General features: G+C 39.7%; 1 protein-coding gene across 1 annotated transcript; it reads left to right on the plus strand.

Annotated features, from left to right (window-relative positions):
- Nucleotides 1-7,483: 7,483 nt before the first annotated feature.
- Nucleotides 7,484-15,405, plus strand: LOC307252276 (voltage-dependent calcium channel gamma-5 subunit-like; the record flags this gene model as incomplete). The annotated part of the gene is made up of 5 exons (XM_080029913.1): nucleotides 7,484-7,679; nucleotides 11,145-11,231; nucleotides 13,214-13,354; nucleotides 13,834-13,979; nucleotides 15,133-15,405. 5 exons carry the CDS (start codon nucleotides 7,484-7,486, stop codon nucleotides 15,403-15,405), a joined length of 843 nt encoding a protein of 280 aa, XP_079886039.1.
- Between the last annotated feature and the right edge of the window lie 489 nt (nucleotides 15,406-15,894).

A 15,894-nucleotide genomic window follows, 5' to 3' on the forward strand; every position in this document is an offset into this window, starting at 1 on the left:
TTCTAAAAACATCACATGTGTGTAGCAACTGCCCTTGCCATCACCTGAACAGAGGTTGAGTGCAGAGTTGGTCGTCAAGTGCCTCACATCTCGCCGTCAGTTGGATAGTTGTGGTGCGCGAGCTTTACGTCCGCCTCCACACAGGCTTTTTGCGCGCCAAACCCGACTCAACACGGACAGACTGTAGGCTACTGGGTACATACAGAGGAGAGAGAACCGAAGCCTAAGACCAGCGCTTTCCTCACGTCTCTTTTACACGAAGGTAATCGATAATATTATCTGTGTTTTCTTGTAAAGATAAGTGTCATCCCTGATATTTTGATCGAAAAAACGCGCTGTTGATAGTCGTGCCTACACTGTATAGTAAACAGTATCTGCACAACTAACAAAGCCTTGCATGGTAAACTGTGTATACCATGCAATGCTTTGTTAGTTGTTTTTTCGTTTTTCTTTATGCCAGTTCGACTGAGGCTAGTCTGAATGCTGAAATACAAATAAAATAAAAATCTAAATACACAAACTCAATATAAATAGTTTAGTTAACTATTTTCCCCTGATACATCGTTTAAGGCAAAACGGCACTTAGTAAGGTGCTGTTGGTTTGATTAAATGTAGCCTATACTGTTCGAAGAAACTAAGAAGCTTGGAGACACTAATTTAAGATGACTTTAAAAGATGTGTATCCAATATATTCCTCTCCTTCTGACTACTTTCAACTCAGAACCTCAGCGTGTCTCAAGTTTAGAGGCAACCTAAGCTAACCTATGACAAAAAATGTGTGCAACTACATGGGATAACATCAAGTAAATCAGTTCCAGACTACGTTTACTTTGAATACTCCGACGCCGGTAAAGACGTGGGCAAACGGAGTTTAGATTACTTGTCTTCCACCACGGTGGTGTTGATTAGAGACGTGGCCGGTTCAGCACCGCGGACAGCGATTTGAGCCAGAGCCAGGGATTAAACGGCAGGCGTAACACACTGCTGGCTCTGACCACTTTATAAAGTATGTAGTTAAAAAGAATAGACTAGTAGAATAGTTTTCCCTCATGTTTCCCTCTGTATTCCTGCTCCAGTGTTTAAATTGCAATACCAAATAGGAAGCCTTGTTTTTGGACTGGCTCATCAGTCTTTTCATGCTTGATGCCCCCCCAACCCTCCCTCCCCCCTGTACAGTGTTGCCTGGCTACAGTGCCATCTCAAGCTCTCATAAATGAAGGACTTGTTCTCGCAGCAAACTTGGAAATGGGTGTCATTGCTACTGCTGTGTGGGTCAATGTTTTGTGCTGCCAGAATCAGTAGTAGAGTGTCAATCATTTGAAAAGATCACTGTGCCATTCACTCAAAGATTTGGCAAAGCAAACAGGTCTTCGGAGGTTATTATGTTTTTGCATTTTTTAAAGACTGTGTTGCTTCTTCCAAGTTTACTCTTGACATTTCATTATTTATGATCATAATATAGCACTAATTTGCAGAGAAAAAAGCTGACTGACAAGCTCTTCGTACACTTTCTGATCCAGACACACTGTATGAAGGAATACATGGGGGATGACAGCTCAAAGCCAAAACCATTCGCTGAAAGACATAAGGGGACTGCCGTTGGAGCAGCATGAAAGGCTGGAGCTATATTGAGACCTGCCACATCATATTAACATGATGTGACATTGCAGAGGAGAGATGTACTGCATTTGGATGCATGCTGCTCTGGAGCCTTGAGGGTAATGATGGAAGAGAACACCTTCTACATCGGGTCAGCTGTTCAACCGTTCACATGCAAATGTGTGGCAACATTTAACTGCCAGCTGACTGATTTTGTTCCCTCAATCCCTTGATGTTAATGTGGAGAAGAGGTGAGAATATGACATGCAATTTTCCACTTGTTCACTGCCTTAACATACGGAACCACCACCACCTCCTCTCTCCAGTTTGCCAGATGATGTATTCTAATTTGTCTGGCCTACAGCAAGGGATTTGCCTTGAACTACTCTGTGTATATCTTTTCATGTTGGGTAAGCTTGCTTTCAAGAGAACGCTATGGCATCTCTAACCCATGAGAAATCATTCTAGTTTGTTATAGCTCCTTAACTGGAGGCAAGCACAGCCCAAATACCATAGCATAAGGAAAAGGAACGTCCTCTGTTATGATGCGTTGACTGTTCCAAGCAAAACCACGTCTACTTTGTTCAGATTGAAAGTCATGCAAAATAAGGAGAAAACCATTACTACCTTGCCTTTGTCAAATAATCAATAAAGATATTTAACATGCAGGGCTTAATATGTTAGAAGGGTGCATATGCCTCGGTTGAAAGTAAGCATTGCAGAAACACTTTATTAAAGTCTGAACCTGAACCTAACATTTCTATTCTATTATTGAGTAAAAGGGTTTTCTGTGTTCAAAAACATAAAATCCAAGATTGATATAGTTTAAAAAATGTTTATGGTGAAATGTCCCTTTTGTTTAACAGGATATGAGGCTCGTTAAGGCGGATTTCTATACAATGATGAGAGATACTTAACATATATGACTACATTTTTATTACTTACTTTCACTCAGAGTAAATTAATGATCTACAGATTAGAATAGCAAAATTAAAAAAACAGGCTGTTGTTCTGTAACAATGTATGACGCAAAAGTCACATTTGGATTGGCAATACATTTTTTATGTTCACTGTTGCTTTTAAGGAATAATGGTTGTAAAGAATCTCATGTCTGCTTCATTTATTCTATTTTTATTCTTTGCTTTTAACACTGAAGGACATTTTGGACAGCCAAAGTACCGACAATAAAGCATTCGTCATAATACAGTTATGAATAGTGACACATTCCCTCTGTAATGTTCATCATGCATTGAGTGAAGACAACAGGGTCAGTGAAATAGGCTCTAGTGTAAGATGATGCACACAGGTGGTTTGTTTGATATGCCTTATGGGGATACAACTGTCATTTCATGGACCTTAATAGATCTGAGAGAGTATGCATGATGGATGTACGAATGTGTACATGTTCACAGTGGGCATGTGTAGTGTTTTCCCTTTCGTGTGATTGCTTGAACTGTATAAGCAGATCTCAGTTGGCCGATGATGGGGGCTGCTAGCTCCTTCTAGCCGTGTCTGTGTCAAAATGACATGTCTCCTCTGTCGTGTCCTTATTGTCCTAAAGCTCCTCCAGCCAGCACCAGCAACCATCCCCCAACAGCAGCTGACTCCCATAGTCTTAGTTGCCTGTCCACATCACAAGCAACAGAGGGGCTGCTGCACTCACACAGCCACGCTCTGACAGACACACTGTAGCTGGGTCAGTAAGCATGCCAAAAAGATATACATGCCGTGTTTAGCTGACAAATGCTCACCAGATTTGAACAAACACACATTTAAATTAGGGTGTCATGTGGTTCGACCACATTCACATACCATATTTAATAGCTGACACTATTCAAATCAAATGTAACAATTTATCTTAAGCCTATTAAAGGTAAGCGTATGTTGCCAGCCCTTTGTTTACATACCAGTTTACATAGCCCAGGCTGTGTATTAACACTGGATTTTTCTCCAGCGCACACACAGTAAGGACATATAGCAGATCATGAGGATATATTCACTGATTTTGACAAAAAGTGATTTTGACAACAAACATTCTCCAGAATCGCTGACTCCACCTTTAATTATATTTGGCCGGACAAAGGTGAAGTAAAAAAATAAATCCACAATTAATCATCATGTTTGCATAAATACGTGCTGGTTTCTCTTAGGTTTTACGACAGCCATTTCTCAGTTAAAACTGTGGCCCCATCAGTTTATGATTGCATGTATTGTATTGCAACCGTCAACAACAAAGAAAGATACACTAAATTCTGAATTGCATTCTGCTATGTTAGGTAAATCATTAAATACTTCTGCTGTGTCTTATGCCATACAGTGTGTTTAAACCTAGAATCATATTGATCACGTTTGTCTAACTCACAACAAGTTGTATCAACTACACTCACTCCACATTGTATTCTGCAAAAGATGAAAAGGGCTGTTTAAGATATTTGTGTTTTCAATTGGATTTCCAGTTGGTCTCAGGAAATATGGCATTTTTGGTGGAAAGCGGTTTAAATTAAGTTTGACAGGAGGTCAGCTGTCATGAAAACAAAGTAGACAGAAGAGGATTGCCATACTTTAGGTGATGACGTTCCCTTTACACTTGCAGTGGTGTGCATCTGCTTTCCTTGATGCCTGTTTGGCACCTGCACCCCTAGTGGCTTTGCTTAGTATTGCATCAATGTTTGAAAATGTACACATTGTTTGTCACTTTAACTTTAATCATTTTCTGTCATTTGACCTTGATTTATTAAAAAATCTAGTTTAGAAATTGATTTTAGGCTGAGAGTTACAATTGCAAAGCTTTGGCTTCATTTATTTAGGCAGGAGCTGACTGTCGTCTACTCACAGGTTCAAACAGGTTGTTGCAGAACAAGGGGGTTTTGTGTATATTTTTGCCTTCAGGACGCCTTTTGTGTGGCACAGTGGCTTTGAACATCTAATGAGAAAACATTTCTCAATAGGACCTTTTTTCTCAACTGAGATCAGTCACCATTTGTAATCCTTTAGAGATCAAAACAATGAGTACAATCATTATTCATGAGAGATTGAATATGACAACTAATTGCTGGTATACCTCCCTTCATTGTCCTGCTTATACTGTGTACATGCTACAAGGTGTTTAGCTAAGCTAACAAGTAAGCTAACGCATATTCAGCTGGCACATGCAGTGGTCTCATTTTGCACTGATGTAACTCTGCACAGCTTTATTCAGGCGTTTTGTGGTTTTGTTGGATCGAGTGTTGCTGGTGCGAAATAAACATGCCGCAAATCTTTGGTATGTCTGCTGTAAGTTTCACACAAACCTGACTGAGTGCCTCCAACTCTTGTTCTTTGTTTATAATACGAAAGAAAAGCAACCAAAAATAATGTTGGAATGTTGACTTTAGTATAGCTACGGTGCAGGTCACTTTAACTCAGTCTGTACCTACTTCAAAGTATCATTTTTACTGGAAATAGTATAGTATACTGGAATAGTATAGTGTTTTTTTTCTAAAGCTGGATATGTGTCTCACCTTTATATAAAGAAAGTCAGTCTATCTGGATCATATCTTGCTATAACCACATGAATATTGTCCGTGTTGTTGTTGGCAATAGTGTGAATAGTGTAAGTAGGTGGGAGAAAAGTGCTCTGGCTGAGCACAGCAACAGAAGAAGTCTATAATTGGAAGGCATACATCTTATTCAAAATGTATAGCTTGATGCTAAAATGACTGAAACTAGAGCATGTAAATGACAGGCAACTGATTGCACCACGGTCAGGAATATCTGAGGTTTAAATATAGTCTTTTCTCAATAATGCTGGTCCTTTGTGCTGAAAAGACCAACATTATTATTATTTATGAATTCTGATTGCTTATGCAAGTGTCCCCACTGCTTCCAATCAATATGGCTCTTTCTGGCATAGCATCCTGTGGTTCGAAATCTGAAGGCATGACCAGTCCCAGAGAAAGGGAAAATACCTTAAATAATAACTAAAAATTGTCAAGATTTTAATTAAATACAGTATATTTTTGCCATCCTTTTTTATAATAAAACATTTTGCTTACTGTGTGGCGGCACTCATAAATCATACACGTCTGGGATCAAGGTCATTGTCATAATCACCCGTCTTAGAAATGTCATTTCACATTAGCGAACATAAGAAATCCTTTTCTCTCAGCTTATCTAAATAAAGACGAACATTAATATCTTAAAGCATGCTTGCGCCTGTATGCACTTAAATACATACACAACCAAGATTAACCATAACATGTATGCCTGAAGCAAAAAAAGTACTGTTTTCAATGTAGTTTGAGTTTTCTATTTTATTCTCAACTTCTGAATCATGGGTTTTACAGGGCATATAAACACTGTTATATAAGGAGATGGAAAATGGATATAAAATGAAAAGAAACATTACAACAATGCATGTGTAGAGCATACCAATCATATCAATAGCCACTATGGTCTTCTAAGATTTTTTACACATTGTATATAAAAAGGGGGCCAACTGGCTTTACATTCATTAGAAGAATGAGTTATGGTGCTTACTTTATGCTTGTAAGTAATCCTTCACAGTATATATACATTGAACACAATTTAACCATACGGATAAAATAAGTTGATTAATTGAGTCTTATTTTCTTCGATATTCTGTTTGCCATATTCCATTTAAGTGAGCAGCTGCATAAGGCGGAGGAAACTGAAATGTTGAGTTCCACTGCCTCGCCGTAGTCTGCTGAAAACCATTACATTTCTTGCTTCATCTTCTTAAAAGCCTGATTGTTTTGTCTGTTGAGGTATACTGGTTCTGCATGTGATGGATATATTTCTACTGCCTATTCTACTGAGGCCAAACATCCAATCATGATTCAAGAAGCTGATTCACAGGGAGAAAATAGCTGCCATGAATTGTACAAAAATTCGAAATCCTTGTACATATTCGCTTCTCGGTTCTCTCCAGTCACCCAGTGAGTGTGCTCAATGTGGCAACCAACTGAGAACTCATTATGTCGAATCGATTCCTTTCAACACACACACACAGCCCATGCCAGGCTCCCCAGTGCTACTGCATCCGGCATATGTGGAAATTAGCCACCATGCGAACAGATCCATCGTTTGTGTGTGATGAGCACATACGCTGACACATACTGTACCACCATCTGCAAGGCTGCTTCCATATCATTAGCTGTAACACAGTGGTACATCTGATGTATATCAGATAGTAAGATTTATGTTATATATACTTTTTTGAGCATTATTAGTGGCACTTCAGTTGTTTTCCTACGTTGAGGAAACAAGAGGTTAGTCAAATAGTTTTTGGTGTACAGTTGCAGCTGTGGAATATTTCCATTATGAACTTGAAATTGAGGTGAAACAATCAACTCACAGACACACCATACTTCCCCCAAGGAATTAATGATAGTGGTGTCCTCAAGAATAACAAATCCGGACACTTTTTTTAAAATTTGTTTTCATATTCTGAAATGTTTTTGTCATTTGTTTACTCCAGGTTTTTTTCTATTCTCTTGGCTTAGGGACAATTGATCTTCTCAGATGGGGTTTCTGATTACTTGCTCCTTTTAACATTGGTTTTTGAGTTTGATTTGATGTATTGGGATCCCCATTAGCTGAAGGCCATAGCCACAGCTATTCTTCATGGATTCCACTCAACACCTGTGCATTTTTACATTGCAGTGTGTTATTACATTAAAATACTTCACAATATCACAACAACATTAACAGTCACACAACAGCAGTCAATACATCCAAAAAAAGGAGAACAAATCAACACACACAAAAACATAAAAACACAACAACACAACACAGGTTAACTCTATTAAAAGTGTTGTTTTTTCTCTCCCTCTGCCAGCTCTCCTTTCTGCCAGCGGTGCCCCCCTGTTATTGAGGCTGTGGTATGAGCCTATGTGGCAGGAAGGCGCTGACGTTGCTGAGCAGCGTGTTCGCGGTTAGTTCCCTGGGCCTGTTGGGCATCGCCGTGAGCACAGACTACTGGCTCTACCTGGAGGAAGGGGTCATCCTGCCCCTCAACCAGAGCACCGAGGTACGCATGTCCCTCCACTCTGGCCTATGGAGGGTTTGCTTCTTGGCTGGTGAGTTAGTGTGACGTCTGATACATATGTATGAATATTACTTTCATCTCCAAGGGAAAATAACCATCAAAGTTTAATTGAGTCAGGACAATAATTTTTAGTTGGACGGTTCTGCTCAGAGACAGAGTGTAGTACACTTTACCAGTGCCTTGTAGGGCCCTTATTTCATTTTAACCATTGGTAATAAATACTGATTCTTATCCAGGTGACGACGTCCATGATTTAAGTTCCACAATCAGAAAAATTAAGGTCCAGATTCACCAAGATTCCTGTGCAAGATTAATTCTCAAATAGCTGTTATTCAGTTATGAACGCAAATGTAAAGGATCTTCTGGCAAAAGCAAACCAACATGTATGCTAACATCATTACTGCAAGATTAGCCAGCCCTTCTGCATGAAATTATCCTACTACTTTACTACGCTATATAAATAAAATGTATTATTATTATTATTATTACTTAAAAGGGTCACTGTATATGTTTTCTACATAAATATTTATGGTAAATGGAGAACTTTGATCTTCATAGAGAAGATATTGAAAAGTATATAAATGTACAGATAGTTTAGATGTACGACAATCACCTGTATTTCTGTCCTCTGTCTTTCCTCGTTTGAATACTTAAGAATGAATATTTTAACTTGATTTCCATTCACAACTTTAACTTGCATTGCATTATCAAAAGTATCAAGTATTTTCCAGTTGAATGTGTGGCTTTGCTAAATATCTCTCCCAATGACTTCCCTATAGGCTGACTTCTCTTTGGTGGCACCAGAGGCAACTTGAATTCATGACGAATAAACCCTCAGTGGTTTGACAGCTTTTTCCTTTTCCTGCTTCTTTATACCTGCATCTCTTTTCCAGCGTAGCACTCACCATGACAAGTGGAACATACAAGGTCATGCATTTCCACAGTACATGCTTCATTGCCTTTTGGCTTTTCAAGACATTGTTTCTCCTCCCACCAGTGTTGTCCCAGAGTCAGCCAGGTATCTTCCTTTGCTCTTACCATTAACTTCTTCTGGTGATGGTAGCGGTTAACTATGTCAATATGCTGTATTATTGGGTTGTGTACTGTATATTCAAACTAAAATGTGATTTAGTCGACGTATCCCCTAAAATTGTTCTGTTCCCTGTTAACAGTGACCCCATCCTACGAATCCAGTTGTGATTAGGTAACAAATGTTTTCCTCCCATGCAGCAGACCATTGCTACAGTATAATTGGACTAATGGTTTAGTGTGTTTTAGTGGCATCGAGTGTTCTTATTGTCCACTTAACTGTTCTGGTTTGACCCAGAATAATTGACTGCACAGACACACACACACTCTCACACACACACACACACACACACACACACACACACACACACACACACACACACACACACACACACACACACACACACACACACAGTGTCACAGTGTCACAGTGTCACAGTATGTTCAATAACCAGATGATGTTGAGAAGGTGTTTTTCGCAGGTATTGATGTTGAATTGAGTTCATCGGGAGTTTGGCGCTTAGTGTTTGGTTCCAGCGCGGGTTTGTGTAGAGGATCTCCCTTAACAGGCAGCACTTTGTGATTGCTGTCAATATGTAATGTTATGTCATGGGTGCTGCACTGTTGTGTTGTCAGGGCTTGTAGTAGGACTAGTTGGAAGAGTCGGCATAGCGCTGAGTAAATAAGTTGAATTGCGCTTGCATTTTTTATTTCTAGCATTTATTTGAATGTTTTGAATTTTAATATGCATAATTTCTCTTTCATGCAAATACAATGTGAGCCTATCTATTCAGTAGCTGCTTGACATCATTATTACAGTAAAGGGGCATTTGTAATTTTATTTTCTTAATCTACTCCGCAATGCTGGTAAATGTTTTTCATTGGACGTCTTGAGTAGCAGTGGTAATGGACATAGCAAATGGAAAGATTTATTAATATTTTCTTTTGTATTTACCTCATTTGAAGTGACATTTGAATAGAGCATGCACAAGCACAAAGCTCTGTAACCTTTACTAAGGAAAACTTCCACACCTTTAATTGGTGTTTTGATAACCCAGGGGAGGGGAACACCTGGGAACCACAAAGGCATTCCCTCACAATTCATAATGGCTGATTGTAACTAAGTGTAACTAAGTGTAACTTTTTTTTCTCCATTGAGTGCCTGACTTCAATATAAAAAGCAAGAGTGCGGGAGACACAATTGACTGTCTTGTCTTTGCTTTCATACCATTGAAATCTCTATTACACATTCCCTGATGGTTCTTGCCTTCGTGTTTTATTTTTACTACTTCAGTCCCTATTAATTCAGCAGTCGTGATGCACTCTTGGGCATCTCTTGATTTCAATTCCAGGGTTTCTGACAGGAAGCTGATTGGCCGAGATGGAGAAATACCCAGAGATTGACTAATCTCATCTTGTGATTGATTCAAAGTTACTAAATTATTGACAAAACCAACAATAGCCTCACTTAATAAATACATAGTATTTGCTCTTTTTAAGCAAGGTGTCCGGCCTGTTTCTTACATGCTATGGAATATACTTAGCAACCAACTGCTTCATGAATAAAAATCCTCTTAATATCCTTAATGTAAGAAGCAAATTCACAAAACCTTCAAGTTTTCAACCACAGGTTAAATACAAAAAAAACAGAACCTCCCTAACTTGACAAATTGGTGACAATTACATATTTTACTCTTTATATGCTCCATCAATAAGATGGAAGCAAAAATGCTTAATAGTAGCATTATTGTTTAATGTATACAGTAATACTTGTATAGTGAGGCCTGACCTGAACTAAACCTCCAGTTGGCATTGTTCTAGTACGCATCATCAACACATGCATTATGAAACCTAACTTCATATGCTAAACCACAATATATCACCTACTCCAACACTTCATAGTGTGTGGGGCTAATGAAGTGTTGACAAAGATATGTATTTGTGTGCCAGTGTGTTCTGGTGCCAGACTGTGTATTGTATGCGTGATAAAGGGGAAGGTACGGTGCTAAAATCTACTGCTGTGTGTTCCTCGTACAAATACTGACTGCAGAAATTGTATATGACATGAAACAAGGTGTTGACTCCCTGTTGATTCTGGCGATTTGCCAGGAGGAATTTAAGTCAACAGCTTCATAGATGAAATCAACGGAAATTGTATCACAGTCAGCCATCACACAAACTTTACTTCAGCCGTCACATGAAAATAAATGCTCTTTGGTTTCTGAAAAAATGCACGTGTGTGATGTACACTTCTTGCGAGGATATGTTTTATCATCATCATCACACAGTAAATGCTACAGGGTTTCATAGTAATTCTGCCAGTACATGCGTCCTTTTTTGACTTTTGTTGTCCTAATTAACTGTTTATTTATTTAATTAGTTTTGTTAATACTGCTTAACCCTGCTTCCAAATAATATGTATATGAAATGCTATTAAATATATTTATATATTTGTCCTTTTTTTCAGGGGAGGAGAAAGGCCGATGTTTTACCATAGAGTATGTGATGCCCACTAATGTCCAGATAACCTCGGAGTCCACTGTTAGTGTCCTGAGTAAGTAGCTGTTCAGACTGGGATCTGAGTAAACATCATTGCAGTAGTAAAAGTATGTTTTAGCTAATGTACTGCAGGCAACCAGATTCATTAAAGATAACTTTTACAATCCAGCCACAGTAACGCAGGAACAAGCTGTTGTACTGGAAGGTTAAAACAATAACTCAAAATTCTAAAAACTCTAGCCTCATTTAGGTCTTTATAACTAGCTATTTACTCAGACTTTTTTATGCACTCTGATCCATTGAAAGTGGCTTCAGTCTGTCTTCCAGTTTCAAAATGTCAAAATGTGAGAGTAAATTGCCTTCCAGTGCGTTAACCTTCCACTACAGCCCTGGGAATTAAGTTAATGTGTACCATGTACCGTACGGTATTAGGCCAAACACATTTGCCAGCGGCAGTTGTGGCTGGAACAGAGGTGGTTACACCCTCTAGGTGACACCATCTCAGGCAACATCATGTGTCACTGAAGTAGCACATGTCTGTCTGCAGCTATTTTTCAGGCCAATGATACTGTAATGTTACTGTTGACATGGACTGCTATGTATAGTGAATAATCTTTTGATTTTATCATGCCAATTCTAAAGTCATCTCATACAAGTGTGACTCAAGTACAAGTCATGTTACTTCACACCCTAGTCATATATGGGAATATGCTATTCCTGGGCCAATCCCCAAGACCAGTCTGCTCAAGTTGAGAGCTGTGTGTGTGTGTGTGTGTGTGTGTGTGTGTGTGTGTGTGTGTGTGTGTGTGTGTGTGTGTGTGTGTGTGTGTGTGTGTGTGTGTGTGTGTGTGTGTGTGTGTGTGTGTGCGTGCGTGTGTGTGTGTGTGTGTGTGTGTGTGTGTGTGTGAGAGAAATTCAAGGGGAACATTTTTTATTTTGTACAGATCCATTGCAGGGTGAGCTCACGGATACACATACTAAGTAGTGGTAGTGTGCAAGTGTGCAGGAAAGCAGTGTAAAGACAGACACACATTCAGATCTCATGTCCCCTTTAGACTTCAAGCTGCAGTCCACATATGATTTGAGATCAAGTAAGACAATAATTAAGACAAAGGTAATCGAGTTGGTCATTTAGGAACAGTTGCGCGCTTCACACCCCTATCGAAAGGTTGTCAAAACATATATTGGGAACTCAACAACTGAAGTAGACAAGGTCAAGGGAACTTTGATATAACCAAACAAAAAGTTAAATCAAATATGTTTTCATTGCTATCCTCTGTAAGCACAAACAAGGTAAAACTTCTACACATCAAGCAGCTTTGTTGTGGGATTTGACACACTTCAAAGCAAAGCAGCATTAATGTGATAGCTTAATCCTACGTTTGCTGCGATGACCATTCAATCTGTGGTCATCATTTCCATTCAGAACTGAAGCTTTTTTCTGAAATGTTTCAGACTCAACATTAATCTAAAAGAAAAAGTTTCACTTTCACTTGGTTCCTCATTCTAACAAGAACTTATGTGGTGTTGGATAGTAGATTGTAATAGGCAAGTTCACCTCACAATCCAAACTTTACCGATCTAATTGAATAACCAATCCCATTATGGTTATGGCCACGGACAGATGGTCCACTTAGCTTGAACATTTTGTGTAATGGAGAACATAATGGGGCTCTGGAAAGAGGTATCATTGATTCGCTTTACTTCCTGGGGATGCTGTGTCATTTGCACACAGTAGGGAAGTCCAGCTCCATTTTAATGTAAGGAAGGAGCCGTGGCCTAAAGTTTAGGCCCTAAACCCATCAAATGTTGACTACGACCGGCCTCAGTGGGTAACCTCATGCTGCTATACACTTATGGGAAAGAGCCTGAGGTCTATTAGAAGTTTCAGAAAGTCACTGGGGGAAAAACACCATAAAGTTTGCATTAGTGCAAACCTCTATATAATCAGCAGCACATCTCAGCACATCTCCATCCATCTCGGGATATCTCATTCAATCCCAAACAAACAGATGAGTTTTTCTTGTCTTCTTCCAGAGATGATCCGTTCTGCCACACCCTTCCCTCTGGTCAGTCTCTTCTTCATGTTCATTGGTTTCGTAGTCAGTAACATCGGCCACATCCGACCCCATCGCACTATCCTGGCCTTTGTTTCTGGAATCTTATTCATCCTGTCAGGTACCGGGTTTTACTTTTACTCACAACATTATTAAAAATGAATAAATCAATAAAGAAGAGAGCAAATGTAAACATACTATTATTGTTTTGATAAAAATGCTTTGATCACAAGGTGAAGTCGGTGAATTTGAAAATCTGTGAATATCTTCTCATGGTGGTTGTGTGTGTGCTGGAAAAAACATCTGATGTTAATACACAGCTTAGGCTCTGTTAACTGTTATTTAAACAAAGGGGGCCTACCATAGCAACACCTGTTTACAGAGCCTAGGCGAAGTATTACCATCAGGTTTATTTTCACTTGACACACAATACGGACAGGTATATTCACTGATTTTGAAAAAAAAGTGTTTGGACAACAAGCATTCTTCAGAATCGTTGACTCCACCTTTAACGGCAACAACAGTGATGCCAATGATACATTTTGACCCTTCTGTCCATGTGTCTCTGTTTCTCTCTCTGTCTCTCTCTGCTTCCCTCAGGTCTGTCTCTGGTAGTCGGTCTGGTGTTGTACATCTCCAACATTAACGATGAAATGTTGAACAGAACCAAAACTAATGAGGCTTACTTCAGCTACAACTACGGCTGGTCATTTGCCTTTGCTGCCATCTCCTTCCTTCTCACTGAGGTAACTGCACTACAGCGAGTGTGCAAACTGTAACCTTTAATGCACTGGGGATTTCACAAACATGCCTCTGAAACTTTCTTAATTAACCAGAACATGGGTAGGGGAGAACGGGGGAATGTGAGACTTTGGGTAATGTGAGACACCCCCTGTATTTGGGCAATGGAACACATTTTTGGTCATGTGAGAATTAAGTTTTCAAGCCCAACTCATTTCCCCTTGGCCATGAAGGATAGGACCTCATGGTGATGTTGTAAGCCTGTTTTTTTCACAAAAAAAATATTTTTTAGTAAATGTTCTTGCAACTTCAATGTTGAATTCAGGTTCAAATTGATTCATTTCATTTCATTTCATTCATTTTCCTTTATTTAACCTCGAAAGATCAATTGAGGGGTGACCCTCTTTTACAATGACGTTGAGTTTCAGGTAGAAAAACTTCTATCATGCATATTGATGAACTACCAATATATGAAACCATGTGATGATGATAACTGAAGATTAGCTTGAATTGCTGAGAGAGGTAGTTTTTTCTCAAATTGCGGCAGTGGGGTAAAGTGAGACAAATGCTGTGGGGTAAAGTGAGACAGTGTCTGTGCCCTCTTTTAATGAATCCATTATATTTGAGGTAGCAAGGAGACTAGGGGCGGGGGGGTTGAATGGTTGAAGGGGTTTGACACGTATGCATGTGGGGGACAGGAGAGTGACCTTTAACATCAATAGACTCTAAGTAATAGTCTTTATTCAATTAATGATCCCAATAAAACAAATGCAGAGAAATATTAATCAAAGACTCAAAAGATGGAAAATGACAGCTGGGTCTAGTCCTGTCTTCTGAGTCCTAGGCTGTTCTAGCTGGTTCTGATTGTCCCTTGCTCTGACCTACAGGAGTTACGCATTATAGCTTTATGGTGACTTGGATTTTACACACATTTATTAAAAAAATAATACATTTCATTATCTTTCCCTTGACAATAATCCTATTGATAACACTGTTTCCATGGTGTTGTTCATGGAAACAGAGCCTCATAGCCCTGCAGAGTCTCTAGTGGACAATTAAAAGCTGTAAAAAGCTGTCAAATGGAACTATACACGAAGTAACAGAAGTACACATTACCCAGCGAGATTAAGCTTTGTATCTCCTCTTCCCCACCACCAGGCAGCAGGGGTGATGTCTGTGTACCTGTTTATGAAGCGCTACACGGCAGAGGAGATGTACCGGCCCCACCAGGGCTTCTACCGGCCCCGCCTCAGCAACTGCTCCGGCTACTCGGGCCAGTTCCTCCATCCAGACGCCTTGGCGGGAGCGGGACGCGGCCGCAGCGCATCAGCCATCTCCTCCTCCGATGCCTCCGTCCAGATGAACCCCGCCAACTACCCTGTCCTCCTCAAGTGTCCAGAGTATGAACAAATGTCCTCCTCACCTTGCTGAGGCACGATTGTTGCTTGCTTGTGTTTGCGGCATCGTATACGGGGTTCATTTTGATCTGCCTGGATTTTGGCATAAAAATAGTCCTATCATTTGATGTTATCCAGCTCAAATAATTCCCGTCTTCAAGTGTTCCTGACTATAGGCTATGACCGGATTCTCTCTCTCTAGACCCTCTCTATACTGCCGATTCTTTCATTTATGGCTTTTGGTTATGTGGGGGAGCAAAACTTAAGTTGAAGGTTTGTCAGTTGACTCATTTTCTCCGCTAAACCTGTTTTGTGTCAGAGAGAGAGAGAGAGATGTGAAGAGAGAAGAGTGTAAGCAGGTTGTACTTTTATCTGAGTTTCTCTAGTTTTGAGCGAGTCTAGGTGTCTAGTAACCTGCTGCACTGACTAAGGGTGAAGTGCAATGAGCAGGTCCACTATTTGCTCGAGGTACTACCATAATCCTGATTTTTAACAGGATAACCGACAGTTTGAAAAAGTGATA

Source organism: Ammodytes marinus (genome assembly GCF_949987685.1).
Source record: "Ammodytes marinus genome assembly, chromosome: 6".
NCBI classification, from domain to species: domain Eukaryota; kingdom Metazoa; phylum Chordata; class Actinopteri; order Uranoscopiformes; family Ammodytidae; genus Ammodytes; species Ammodytes marinus.